Source organism: Canis aureus, chromosome 21 (genome assembly GCF_053574225.1).
Source record: "Canis aureus isolate CA01 chromosome 21, VMU_Caureus_v.1.0, whole genome shotgun sequence".
Classification (NCBI taxonomy): domain Eukaryota; kingdom Metazoa; phylum Chordata; class Mammalia; order Carnivora; family Canidae; genus Canis; species Canis aureus.
In genome coordinates, this window is record NC_135631.1 from 47,301,899 (window position 1) to 47,315,068 (window position 13,170).

The following is a 13,170-nucleotide window of genomic DNA, read 5'->3' on the forward strand; positions in this document are numbered from 1 at the left end:
GAAGTCCAAAGCCATTCTGATTCTCTGTGGCTTTTCCCCACCACCCATGCAAGTTTAAATGGCTTTATCTGTTTTTATCTCACATCTAATGGGCTTGATGTGTTCTAACTGTGTGGCTCCATTTGGCGCCTTGGATGCTATGGCTGAGAGGCGCCATATAAAAAATATTGTTATTGTTATGATGATGAGTTCAAGCACTGGAGGGGAAATTGTGAAATAACTTGGTACTGGAGCTATCATTATTTTCAGCAAAATGAAGTTTGGCTTCTTATTACACTAGTAAGCCTTGAAGATTAAATGGTATCTACAGCATGTATCTTAGTGATGGGCCAAAGAAGTCAAAATAAAAATGTTTGATATAGCATTTCATATATTATAAAACAGATGTTTGCTTTTAAGTATTCTTGATATTTTTAAAAGTTGACACCCATATCAGACATCGAAAAAGAAAAGAAAAGATGCAGAGGCTTAGTTTTGATTTTCTTTATTCCTGCTTCCATTATGATCAGACAGGCCGGCTATGTTAATTAACTTAACCCTTAGTGTTGACCAGTTGCCAGTTTGCTGTGAGGTTGAGCAATGGATCATTTCATTGCTTTAGAAATGCATCATCAAGACGGGAGGTGCATGGAGTTCTGGAAAAAAGGACTGTTTAGGTCCCTTCCCTCATGATGATGTGATATTATGTTCCCATTACTTGAATATTCATTATGGTTTCCCACATGTTTTTGGCTACCTCTGTTTCCTGCAACTGTTTACATTATTAAGTTGGTCTGGATGATAGAAATGTAGCTTGAATTCTGTATATAGTTAGAGGAGCTTGGGATGTTTGCATAGATTGGGTAGATTCCCATTTTAGCCTAAGAGAATCATGGAAGTTTTCTAAAAGGAGATGAGACAAAATAGTCAGGGTCTTATTACTCAAAGGGCCTCAAACCACAGATGGAAAACACCACAGGGCTTGTCTGAGGAATTCTCTGGCACACCAGGAACTGGGCCCTCCCTGTGCCTTGAACCAGATAACTTTCCACAGCAAGCACAGGGAAGGTTTCATTCCTTTTGGGGCGGGTAGAAGGGAAGGCTTCGGAGCGCACTGCCCGACTCAGGATCAGGGGAGATCGGGAAGATATTGGTGGGGTTTGATTCCAGGGCTCACTACAAGGAAATAAGTGGCATATGACAAACTAATTTGAAAAGATGAGGTAGTAATGAATACACATGGCCTAAGATATCTGGTAGAACTGTAATCTAGAAGGACGGTGAGGACAGACTGGTCAGAAGATGAACTGTAAGTTGTCCTTGGCATGTTCTACTCCAAGGTGCCTGAGTTCAGCTTCAAACTTAGACCATCCTCTCTTTCTTTCCCTCTTCCCTTTTCCCTGGGAAGCAGTGCGCCCCATTGGCAAGGACCAGGGATTTGGGGTGAGACTAGGTATGAATCCTGGCTCTTCTTAGTAATTCTGTGACCCTGAGCAAATGACTCCCCCCCCATGCCTCTCAGTTTCCCCATATGTAAAAGAGTGACGATAATTGTAGATTCTGGCATTATCTGCAGGGCTGAATGAATCAAATGTGTAAAGCCCAGAAAGTAGTGTTTGGCACATAGCATTTTTAAATAAGTAAAATAAATTCCATGTTTTCAACGTTCCCTCTAATAGAACTAGTTAAAATGCAAGGGAGTATAACATTGGTTTCTGGTGTAGGTTCTGAAGCTGTTGAAAACAGTAAGTGTACTTATCAGATGCGTGACGTGAGTAATCTAACTTCCCTTACCCTGCCTTTTGCTATCTGTAGGAAGATAGAGAAAAATACCTATATCAAAGAGCTGTAATGCAGGGGCACCTGGGTGGCTCAGTGACTGAGCATCTGCCTTTGGCTCAGAGTGTGATCCTGGGGTCCTGGGATCGAGTCCTGCATCGGGCTCCCCGCAGGGAGCCTGCTTCTCCCTCTGCCTATGTCTCTGCCTCTTTCTGTGTCTCTCATGAATGAATAAATAGTAAATAGAATCTTTAAAAATTAATAAAAATAAAACAAAAACAAACAAACAAACAAAAACTCCCAAAGGGTTGTAATGCAGAATCAACAAAATAAACATTTGAAAAGTGGCCATTATGTAATATGTGCTTGAGGAATGGTTGATTCCTTTCTCTCTTTTCCTTTTCCTTTAAATACTTGGATCCTTGACTGTGAAGGATTTTTAAAAGTTAAAATCTTTATCCCTAACTTGCTGTTATGAATCTGAAAAGCAGCCAGGTGGTCAGTGTCCTGGGAGGTCATTAATGTCTGAAGTCGGCAGGTGACCTGGGCTCTGCTGAGGAATATAGGTTGCTAAGGGAGGCACCACAGCAGAAGGAGAGAAAATGGTAGCATCTAGTGTGTATTAAATGCCTCTTGTGTGCCTGGTACTCTTCTACTATCTTTTTTTCTAAATTCTCACAACTTGATGGGATAAGTGTCCTTATTATCCCTATTTTACAGAGAAAGATACTGAGGTACTGGTTGACTAGGTAAATATTCAAGGAGATACAGCCAAGATGGGAAGCTAGGCACTCTGGTTCCATAACCCACACTTTTTTTTTTTCAATTTAAATTCAATTTGCCAACATATCCATCATTAGTTTCAGATGTAGTTTTCTTTTTTTTTTAGAATGAATTTATTTTTTATTGGTGTTCAATTTGCCAACATACAGAATAACACCCAGTGCTCATCCCGTCAAGTGCCCCCCTCAGTGCCCGTCACCCATTCACCCCCACCTCCCTTAGATGTAGTTTTCAATAATTTATCACTTGCATATAACACCCAGTGCTCATCACATCACATGGCTTCCTTCATGCCTGTCACCCAGTTACCCCATCCCCCTACCCACCTCCTTTCCAGCGACCCTCAGTGTGTTTCCCAGGGTTAAGAGTCTCTCATGGTTTGTCTTCCTCTTTGATCCCCACCCCCCACTAGAGGATATTATGCTAAGTGAAATAAGTCAATAGGAGAAAGACACTTATCATGTGGTTTCACTCCTGTGGAACCTAAGAAATAGTGCAAGGAACCAGAAGAGGAGGGGAAACTGAATGCAGACCCCACACTCTTAATCGCCTTGCTATATCACTTCTCAAAAGCAGTGGCTACGAAGTCAGCAGACCTATCTGTGCATCTGCTATATGCTTTTACATGCATTTCATAACCCCTAGGAGCTCTGTGTTGCTCTTCTGTGATATGGAATACAATGCATTCATAAATATTAAAAAAGTGCCTAAAATCAGTGTGAGGATCGAATTAGATAACAGCCAGAAAGCAGTCGGCCCCAGGCCTCATTGACAGCAAAGACTCAGTAGTAGTTGCAGACCTTCCCTTGTATGACTTACAAACTAGGACTGGACTCCTCCTCACCTGCCTTGGCATTGTGTTGGCTTTCAACTCTTGAACTCTAGTTTCCTAGAATCCTATAGACAATCTCAGCATATTACACACAGTCTTCCCTTGGAGGTGGATGCAGCCTACAAACTGTGCCACCCCAGCCCCCTTCCTGGTGAGGGGTGTAGGTAGACCCAGAGCCTTGACACCAGTTATTAGACTGGGTGGTCTCCTCGAAAGAATGGCACCTGGGATTCCAGATTTGGTACCAAGTTATGTGCTCAGAATGGCTATGGTGGGCATTTATTTCAGTGTTTTCCAGATTGATTGCCTTTATTAAGGCAAAGAAAAAACTTCTCCACCTTAGTTTGTCCCTAAGCAGATCTGACTCAGTTTCCCTCCCTGCCTCTCTCTGTGGGGGCACAATGTTCACAATTCTTGCAGAAGTAAAAATGCCCTATTTTTGGCTGTCAAGTCAATGGGAATCTGTTTAAGGCCAAGGATATGGAATCTCTTTTATTTATTTATTTTTGGAATCTCTTTTAAAGAAATGCATTTCTCTCTAAACTGTCAGCTATAGAGATTTTTTTTTATTCCTTTAATTTGCTTCCTACAGAAGTATTTTTGATGCAGTAGAAATTGATAGAGAGCTTGGAGAGTAGAGAAAAGGCTCCCTAAGCAACTTATTAAAATCCTCAGCATCAAGGATGTTGGAATAAATACAGTTGCCATGAAAATATAATGTTTTGGAATGTGGACATTTAGATGGTAAGTGACTTCTAAATTTATATATCCTGGCCCCAAATCTTCCCTGAATTCCAGGCTTGCATAGCTAAAGGCCCACTGACCTGTCTCCTTGGATATCTCACAGGCCCTCAAACAGCGTGTCCAAAAGAGAATCTCGCTTCTGCTTCCACCCAAACCTGGGCTTCAACAATTCATTCCGTCTTCCCTGAATTCTGGCAAATGGCCCCACCAGTCTCTCAACCCAGAAACACAGGATTCTCCCTTGATCCTTTTCTTTCTCTCCACAGCTGGCCCATGTAATCCACCAGCAAGCCTTGTCTGTCATTCTGTCACTGACACAGCTCCCAAACATACCCACTTTCCTCAAACTCTACAGGCACCATCATCGTCTGGGCCACCAGCATTTTTTCTGATCTACCCTCAACAGCCCTCCAAACACATCTCATCTCGTTCTCTGCCTTGCAACACAAGAGTTCTGTCACTGCTCTCAAAGCTCCATGGAACCCAGAATAAGATCCAACTTCACTACTGTAATGTCTCTCTCTCTCTCTTTTTTTTTTTTTTTGTTTAGCTTTTATTTATCTGTTTTAGGGAGAGAGAGCGCACATGCCTGAGCATGCAAGTATGCACACACACAAGTGGGGGTAGGGGCAGAGGGAGAGGGAGAGAGAGAATCCCAAACAGACCCCATGGTGAGTGCGGAGCCTGACTAGGAGCAGATCTCACCACCCTGAGATCATGACCTGAGCTGAAACCAAGAGTCAGACAGTTAACCAACTGAGCCACCCCGATGCCCCATCGCTACTGTAGCTCTTAAATCCCTGTGTGTTCTCTGCTCTGCCTCTCCCTCCAACTTCATTGAGAACCTCCCTTCTACCAAATTCTGTTCTGACCCCATTGGATCTTTTTGTAATTTCTTGAACATCAAACCTGTTCATGCTGCCTGGACTCTTCTTTCCTCCACTAGTTAGTTGTACAATAAACTCAATCAGTTTAGGACTCAGCTTAAAGATCATCTAATCAGTTTGGCCTTATCATACATCCCACCTAGAACAGTCCTTTCCTAGCACTCTGGCCTCTCCCCACTTGCCTATATTATTCTCCTCTTTCCAGCTAGTTTTTAAACAGTTTTATAATTCCTAACATTTTAACTATTTGTTTGCTAATATATATCCAGATCATGAAGCCAAGATCTTGACACAGAGATAGATATGAAAAAATTTTATGTAGAATTAGTGGATAAATTATTTAATAAAAATCCCTATAAATTGTATTTGTTCAAATATCTTTAATTGTTGGCAATCCTTAGTTCAACAGATTCGTGTTGAATGACAGAGCACTTACCATGGAGTCTGACATTCAGATCTTGTCCTGGTTCTCTTATTTATTTAGCTGGGTAACCTTAGACAAACTGACCCTTTAAAGGACCTTGGTCTTCTGATCCATAAAACGAGAGTTATGCTTAGTACTATTACAGAGGATGCGCAGGTATTATGTACTACTCCAGTGTTCTTGGTATCAAGGTCAACTGGATTTTCTATGTTTATATTCCATCAGTAACTTAAAATCTTGCCACATTATAATCTGCTTCATATTTGGATCTTTTTTTCATATGCAGGTTTTTTCTAGAATTTCTAATTGTTTTTTTTCTTGCATAATGTAATTTTATCTTATTATTATATTTTCCCAGTCTTTAAGTATCCTTAGTTATACAATTAAGGCTCTTTTGCTCTCTCAGTCACCCCTTTCAAAGGCCTCTATCCTCTTCCATTTCTACCTTATTGACTGGGTCCAAGTCTGAGCTGTCATCCTGGGGTCTTCCTTCCCTGTACTCCCTGGTTGGTTTTCACTGGGTACCAAAATTTTATCCTTCTATTATTTACTCCCATGCTTTACTGGATGAAGAAACTTACTTAGCAAACAGACTTATCTTTGAAAGTTTGAAAATGTCTTCATATTTGATAAATTATTTATTTGTTTGGATATGAAATTCTAGGTTTAATATTATATTCATTTAGAAGCTTGAAAGCAAGCTTAATTTTTCTTCTAGTTGGTAGTACAAACTAATAAGTTAGTCTAAACTGACCCATTCAATACTTCTGCTTTAGTCCTATTTCTCTTCTAAGACCTATCTCTCTCATAACCACTGATTTTAAGATCAGAATCTCTTGAGGGGTGAAATGGACCGATTAATACACACTTACTCTCAGTCTTCTTATAGAATATTTGGGGCTTCAGCCTTCTCTCCCCCTTAAAAGACACATCAACATTATCTTTTCCATGTCATTCTTAAATTTGTTGAATATCTCATTCATTGGTGATGCTACCACCCATTCTCTTCACTCGTGAAGTTTTATATTTGTTTGTTTAACTTCTAAGCCTTTATGTCAGTGTTATTTCAGGAGAGAATATCTGTGTTCAAAGTCCCCCAAAATACAACTTGAAATTACTGCCCAGGTTGCCATCATTTGAATGCTCTGTAATTTATTTAACCAGTACTCAAGTTTTGGACATATTTTCCAAATATTTTTCAACACAGTAGCTATGTGACTTCTTCATCTGGAAAGAGGGGAAGGAGCTAGACTTGAGCACAGTATGTGAGGGAATGGTTGGTAAACACCTTGTCCTAACAAGGTAACTTTCAGAAGCTAAAGGGTTTTTTTTTTTTTTTTTTTTTAATGTACAGAATTATACACGAAGAACCCTTATAAGCTATAAGTTAGAAAGTTGTGTAAGAAGAAGTTAGATATTAAGAATATTAAGTATATTTGAAAACTGTATAGATCCCTACCTATGGAATTTGTCAACATTTTTAATTACATATATAGACCATTTTTATTTTACTTTTTTAATTTTATTTATTTATTCATGAGAGATAGAGAGAGAGAGAGAGAGAGAGAGAGAGGCAGAGACACAGGCAGAGGGAGAAGCAGGCTCCATGCAGGGAGCCTGACATGGGACTCGATCCTGGGTCTCCAGGATCACGCCCTGGACCAAAGGCAGGCGCCAAACTGCTGAGCCACCCAGGGATCCCCTATAGAACATTTTTAAAGAGGATTTCTGTAAGTATGAAAAGTATGGGAACACTTTTCAAACTCTTCATATTTAGTTGACAAAATTCCCACCAGAAGGATTTTACCAACTTATACTCCTACTAGTTACTGACCTCTTAAAAATGAACCAAAAAAAGAAAAAAGAAGAAAAACCCAGTCACCAGATTTGCTCATTTTATAAACAAAATTGTACCTTATATTATCTTCATATGTATTCCTTAATTACAGATATTGAATATTACCCATATTACACTACTGAAATGCTCAGACCAACCTTTGGTAGTTATTATCAACCTCATTTTAGAAATGTGTAGACTGAGGCTCAGGGACTTAAAGAATTCTCAAGATCACACAGCTTGCAAGTGTTTGAAAGCATATGTGAATATAGATGTTCCTTTGCCAAAAAGTAATTTAAGAACATGTGACTTATCTGCTCATCTTTTTTTAATGGAAGATCAAATTATTTATTCTCTCTGGACCTTAGATGTAAATAATTATGTCAGACATTTTGTACTTCTTGAGACAAATGTATTTTAAAAGCCATTTATTCCCTTTGTGCAAAGCCTAGACTGGGAGGGATGTCCTTGGTACCTGGGATTATTGCACAGGACTGTGAGAACAGGAGATTTCAATGGACTCTTGAGAACTTAGCTCTCTCTGAGATCCAGATATAAATTGTATTTGTCCTATTGCATGTATATGTATATATGTGTGTGTGGGTGTGTATAGAGAGAGAGAGACTATAAATTTTTGTTTTTTAATAAACCATATGGCAAAAATAATACTTTATTTTAAGAACGTATAAAGAGTACAATTTGAAAATTGCTAGTACTGTACATATATATACACTTGATCTTAAATTACATGAATGAACCCCAGCTTCAGAATCTTTCTGAACTCAACCATAGTCAAAAGACCTGGTTTCTGAAGAATTTATGAAAAATTATATACAATTTATTCAACTGTGATACGGCTTCTTTAATAACATACAATTATTTAGGAAAGCATAAGTTTTCCAAATATGCAGTATTTTCCAAGGGCCTTTAATACTGGCAAGTCTAAAAACCAAGCAATACCATTCTAGTTCTTTAATATACCATTCTAGTAAATGGTATTTGGTAATGCCATTCTAAATTCTTTAAGACATTTTTGTGCAAAATGTTAAATACCCCTCACCCCAAACTGGTAGCAGAGTCTTCAGGGTAGTTCTGGAAGCTGCCATGAAAGCATGGGAGTAACACAAACTGAACTGCTCTGTAGTATGGCTGGACCTGAAGATTCCCTCATACCCACTGCATGGAGGTTCAAGGTCCAGGTCCTTAGTACTGATCCATGCTGCGAGGTGGATGCATCTCAGACATTATGCTTGTGAAAGCTCACCTTTTTGACAAAAGGTCACATATTGTGTTATTCTATTTATATGGAATATCCAGAATAGACCACTCCAGGGACAGAAAGTAGGTTAGTGGTTGTTGCCAGGGGTTCAGCGGAGGGCCAAGCTGAAGGAAAGTGCTTCAGGGATAGAGAGTCTGACTTTGGAGTGATGAAAATGTCCTGCAACTTTTAAATAGAGGCGGTCATTGCACAGCAGTATACGAAGTGCCACTGAATTGTTCGCTTTCAAATGCTTCATTTTCTGGTATGTGAATTTCACATCAACAAATTATTATTCTGTTTAAAAACCAAAGTTCTTGGACCCAACAAATCCAGTCAGTAGGAACTGACTCTCACTTCCTACCTGTGTGATGTTGGGCAGGTTATTCTCATTCCCTAACCTGAACCCTAACTCTAACCCTCAGGGCCTGGGGATCCAGTCCTGCATTGGGCTCCCTGCAGGGAGCCTACTTCTCCCTCTGACTATGTCTCTGCCCCTCTCTCTGTGTCTCTCATGAATGAATAAATAAAATCCTTAAAAAAAAAAAAAAAGAAAAGAAAAGGAAGTGTGAGCTTCTAAAACGAATCTAAAAATAAAACAAATGAATAAACAAAAAGCAGAAACAGATCCATAAATACAGAGAATAAACTGGTGGTTGCCAGGGGGTTGGGGGGGAGGGGCAAAATGGGTGAAGGGGTGGGAGGTATGGGCTTCTTGTTATGGAATGAATGAGTCATGAGTGTAAAAGGCACAGCACAGAGAACATAGCCAGTGGTTACCATACGGCGTGTGTGGTGGCGGATGGTAGCTACATTTGTGGCGAGCACAGCATAATGGATTGACTAGTTGTTTGATAGTTGGATTGACTGTGTTGTACACCTGAAACTAATGTAATGTTGCATGTCAACTACACTTCAATTTAAAAAATAAATGCAATTTAAAACAATAAAAAGAAGTGTGAGGAGAAGAAATGAATTTCAGGGAGCTTCAGAGAAGCAAACACTTTGGCCATCAGTTGGAAGTTGTCATTTGCCCCTAGTGGGTGGTGTGTGTTTCACAAGTGTGGCTTGATAGTCTGCAGAGGTCTGTGTCCATCAACAATAGCTTCTACAACAATGCCCTTTATTAATGGAATTCTCCAAAGAGCTTGAAGCACATTTGCTGCTTTACCGACATTGTTGCTCACACGTGCTTTGGTTTTGTGTGGTCTTCCTATGCGCTTCCCACATCAAGAGCAGGCTGGAAAAATTTTTATGAGATAGAAATGCACTGTTTTGTAGTCTTCTTGTGACTATCTAATTTGTTTTCCCGAAGCCTAATCAAATGAGATGTGAAGAACAGCCAACGTAAATACCATTTATTGAGTGAGCAGCAAAGGTAAAAATCTGCTGAAACAACATGCTCCCCGGCACTCATCCAGCTTCTCCATGGAAAAGTGGAAAAGGAAGAGCAGACTGCTAAGGTTACACAAAGTACATGGCCCTCGGTGCAAGACGATTCAACTGGACGTAGATTTGAGTCCTGGTTATTAGTCATGCGACCTTGAACAAAACTTGAGCTTTTTGGGCTTTTGTGTCCTTATGTGGAAAATGAGGATGATAAAATCTGTTTCCAACAGTTGTTGAAACTATTGCTTGAGTTGCCCTGTGAACAGTGGCTCAGTGCTCCGCAAACAGCTGGCAATAAATATCCTCTCCCCCTTGCACTGCCCATGTCAAGACAGAGTCTATGGCAGCTTTTGTCATCATAGAGGCCAAGTTTCGTGCATTGTTGTGGGTTAAGGGATGCTTCCTGCGTGCTTCCTGTCCATTATTTCATTTAAATCCTTACCTTATCATCATCAGTTTAGTTGCAGAACCTGAGGCTCGGAGAAGTTAAGCAACTTGTCCAAGATGGCTCTGCTACAACGTGTCAGGGCAGATGTGCAAACCTACATCTCGCTGACAATGAAACTTGGCACATAACTGCTTCCACTGCCACAAGGCTTCAGCAAAATCTCACAGAGGCTTAATTGATCTGCAGTCTATTGAATTGAACTTCATGTTTATATAGTTGGCACTGAATGATAAACTTCTGGATTACCTGAGGCTGGCAATATGGCCCCAGGTGAAGGGACAGCTCCAGAGAGATGCTATGTACCTGTGGTCATTGTTCCTTTGGATCCAGAGAATCTACCAAGCCAAGTGACCAACCCCCGAGAGTCTTTGTGACAGGACTGGCAACTCCTGAAATAGGCTGGCACACGCCAGGCACATACATGCCACCTGCATAGGCAGGTCAGGTGACCCCTGCACAAATGGATGAAATCGAGTCAAGAAAACCTCACGTGAAAATACATTTCATTCCAAAATGCACCATGATTTTGTAACTGGCAGTGACATTCTTGGCATTCATTGAAAACACCCCAGGCTGCTTGGGTAATTAATTTCCTAAGGTTAGTCATTAACAGGCTTCCTGCTTTTCTCCTCTCTTGACAGGCCCAGCTGTGAGATACAGTAAGTTCAAGATGTCAGAAGCCAGGCCGCCTCCCCTGCTTGGGCAGCACACGACACACATCCTGAAGGAGGTCCTCAGATACGACGACAAGGCCATTGGGGAGCTGCTCAGCGCCGGAGTGGTGACCCAACATGAAGCTGAATGATGAAAAATGCTCTTTCTCAAAAACCATAATCTGAATGTACTTTGCTAGCAAAGGCAATAGTCTTTCTGGACCCTTGCTCCCCAGTTCTGGTGCCTGCCTCTGCAAAGAAAAGTTAGAGTAATTCCAGATTTCCTGCCTGGCGCCTCCAGAATGGCCTTGGTATCAATGCATCTAGAGCTTTCTAACCGTATCCCACCTTTTGCTCCTTACCATTCTCCCCCCCCACACACCACCACAGATAATAGATTAATTGTGGATTTGTGGGATTTTTTTGTGAAGACTTTTTTTTCCTGGAAAAATACATTGCTCATTCTAATTACATTAATAGCCTAAACGTTTGCCCCTCCACCCGCGCAGGTCTGAAAAAGAGCAGATCTCTTGACGTTCTCTACTTGCACATAAAGTCTTCATTTAAACCTTTGTTAGGAAGTCAAAGCAATAAGCAGAATGACAGTTTTAGTGATTGATTTTAAACAGAATAACTTAATTTTGAGCTCATGAACCCTTTGTTAATCTGTAATTTAAACCATGGGCTTTGCTGATGTCCATTATAAAACTGAGTTTCATTCTCCCCATGGGGGTAAATATTGGCTTTATGTTGTATTTCTCTGATTATTTCATGATACATGGCAGAAAATCAATTTCCATCGATGCATTTTGGAGGGTATGTATCTATCTGCATTCGGGGATGAAGAGTTCCTCTTTAATCAGTACCTTATTTTGAGCCAAGTACAAATGCAATAGGTTTTTAAATGAGTGTTAAATGACTATCTAGGTATTACATAATGTTTACATAATAGAAGAATAAAAGGAAAACATTCCTTTGTAATCTGAATGCTCACTGTAGAAGAATATATCATGCCTTAATATTAAGTATTTGCATTTAAGTATTTTAAGTATTTAAGTATTTGTCAAAGAACTTAAAGTATAGAAAATACTTTCTGTGCAGAAGGTGGCACCTGATTTGACTCTATGTTCCAGGACAGATTGTCACTCAGACTGCCAGTCACCCAAACCCAGGTACAGACCAAGGAATCAAATGGCCTCATGATCGATATCCTGACATGATCTAAATTCATGACCGTTAGGCACTCGTATTTGATAGCCATGTCATGACATACCAAGTGGTAATTGAAAGTTAAGTTAGAGATGCTCATCTTTCAAACTGTGATTTCTAGCTGGTTTTCCTTTCGTGTTCTTTTTTTTTGGGGGGGGGGATGATTTGAGCCATTTATCCATGCTATAAGCCCCAATATGTTTCTAGAATCAAGGATTCCAAGTAAATAGGAAATGTGTCCTCTCACAAGGCCCCGTGGTGTGTCTTAGAAGACTGCCTACTAATTCCTGGAAGACTTACTGTCCTCCCTGCCTTGCTGTTTGTGAACATTTTACTCTGAGGCACCCCTGCTGTCATTCCACAAGTTAGAATTTCATCATACAAGGGTAATGCCTTCTGCAGTGCTTTTTCTCCAACGGCTAACTCATAGATCTACATTTGGGTACATTCACGTCAGGCCAGACATCTAAATGAAATCCCCCCATGTATGTACAATTAGTAATAAAAATAGTAAAAGACAAGATGACTGAGAATTGGCAAAACCCCGTGATCTTAAAAAACAGATCATCGTTTCTGCTACTGGTCCAAGTAAATATCTTGAAATGCAAATCACTTGATTAGTGAGCAATAACCCTAAATATCTATCTGGGTAGCCTTGCGTGGGAGGATACTGATCACTCAGACAGGGTCACAAAATGCCTTTAAAACCTTGAAATACACCAAGACTGAAGAAGAGTAACTGCCAGAGACTATCTCCGGTATAATCGTGTATCCAGATTTCCATCTACACAATTCAGGATGATCCCAGAGAACTTTGAACCTCTCACCCTACAGAAAGCATGGACTCCGTGAGAGAAATCATTTAGAAATGATTTCAAGTTCAGATCGATAATTAGTCCTGAAAGAAACATTGCGCTGGCTAAAATTGCTAGCAATATGCCCAGATCA

General features: G+C 40.2%; 1 protein-coding gene across 2 annotated transcripts in view; it reads left to right on the top strand.

The window, feature by feature from the left end:
* Nucleotides 1-11,994, top strand: part of SUGCT (succinyl-CoA:glutarate-CoA transferase) — a 712,850-nt gene extending 700,856 nt beyond the window's left edge. For both annotated transcript variants that reach the window (XM_077864111.1, XM_077864112.1), the window contains one exon: nucleotides 11,002-11,994. In XM_077864111.1, the coding sequence (XP_077720237.1) occupies nucleotides 11,002-11,165 (164 nt within the window). In that variant the 3' untranslated portion in view covers nucleotides 11,166-11,994. The remainder of the gene's footprint in view (nucleotides 1-11,001) is intronic.
* The last annotated feature ends 1,176 nt before the right edge of the window (nucleotides 11,995-13,170 follow it).